General features: G+C 42.9%; 1 protein-coding gene across 1 annotated transcript in view; it reads left to right on the forward strand.

Annotated features, from left to right (window-relative positions):
• The window catches only part of LOC101854010, a gene marked incomplete at its 5' end in the record, with an annotated part of 27,152 nt that overhangs the window by 2,139 nt on the left and 23,920 nt on the right, over nt 1–1,093 (forward strand). Inside the window, 2 exon segments of the mRNA XM_005095852.3 lie at nt 133–277; nt 887–993. Coding sequence (XP_005095909.2) covers nt 133–277; nt 887–993 — 252 coding nt within the window.

Raw genomic sequence — 1,093 nt, forward strand, 5'->3', positions numbered from 1 at the left:
TTTTCCTTTTTTTTTTGGGGGGGGGGTATTTTTTTTTTTAGTCCTCCCGTCTGAAATATCAATAATGTGTATGATATCGTAGCTTCATGTTTTAATTACGTCAATCCTGTATCTGTGTTGTTTTCCCCACAGAGTTTTTTCATCCGGTGTACGAAAGACGGAGAGCCTTGCATCTTGCAGCAGTGCGGCGGCAACTGTGACATCAAGAAGCAGCTGAGGAACCGATGCCAGTACTGCCGCTACCAGCAGTGCCTAGCTATGGGCATGACCAGAAAAGGTAAGCTTTTACACAATTTAAGCCCCCCCCCCCCCCTGCCCCCTTTTTTGGGGGAATATTGCGCCGATGCTTCAATACATGGCAGCCTTCCTTGATCTATTTTGGACCAATTACAAGTAACAAGTACTAATAATTCGTTGCTCAGAAATAGTTGGATTGACAGTGCAGATACGTGACTGAATAGCCTAAGTAAGTGTGACAATTAGAATATTATTAGGTTTAGTAGCTCCGAGCTGTAAATATATCGATTATACCATATGACCATTTTAGTTCGTTTTGTATAACAACAAGGATTCATGTTATATATGTATTATATATGTATGTGTATATAATTATGTCTGACCGTCTGTCTGTCAGTCTGTCTGTCTGTCTGTTTGTATGTCTGTCGGGAGGTGCTTTATGGGTAAATTGTAAATAAGATGCTAAGTGAATGAAGGGGAAGACTGAATAAAAAAAGAACGCTGACAGACTTCACAATAACAAACATAACAGTCACGCAGTGACATCCGTCAAAGACATACAGGTAGACAGAGACACAGTTAAAAATAATATCGACTGGGGCGAGGTTGAGTTAACTGGACTCCATATTATCCTTGCGTCGCTTCACAGAAAAACCGGAGTCCATCATGCCTCAAGAGGGTCAGGAACTGTGCAAAGTGTGTGGGGACTTGGCCAATGGCATCCATTTTGGTGTCTACACCTGTGAGGGCTGCAAGGTAAGACGTGTGCTTGTTCTGCTGGTTGTCACGCACACACACACACACACACACACACACACACACACACACACACACACACACACACACACACACACAC

The sequence above is a fragment of the Aplysia californica genome, unplaced genomic scaffold (assembly GCF_000002075.1).
Source record: "Aplysia californica isolate F4 #8 unplaced genomic scaffold, AplCal3.0 scaffold00115, whole genome shotgun sequence".
Classification (NCBI taxonomy): Eukaryota; Metazoa; Mollusca; class Gastropoda; order Aplysiida; family Aplysiidae; genus Aplysia; species Aplysia californica.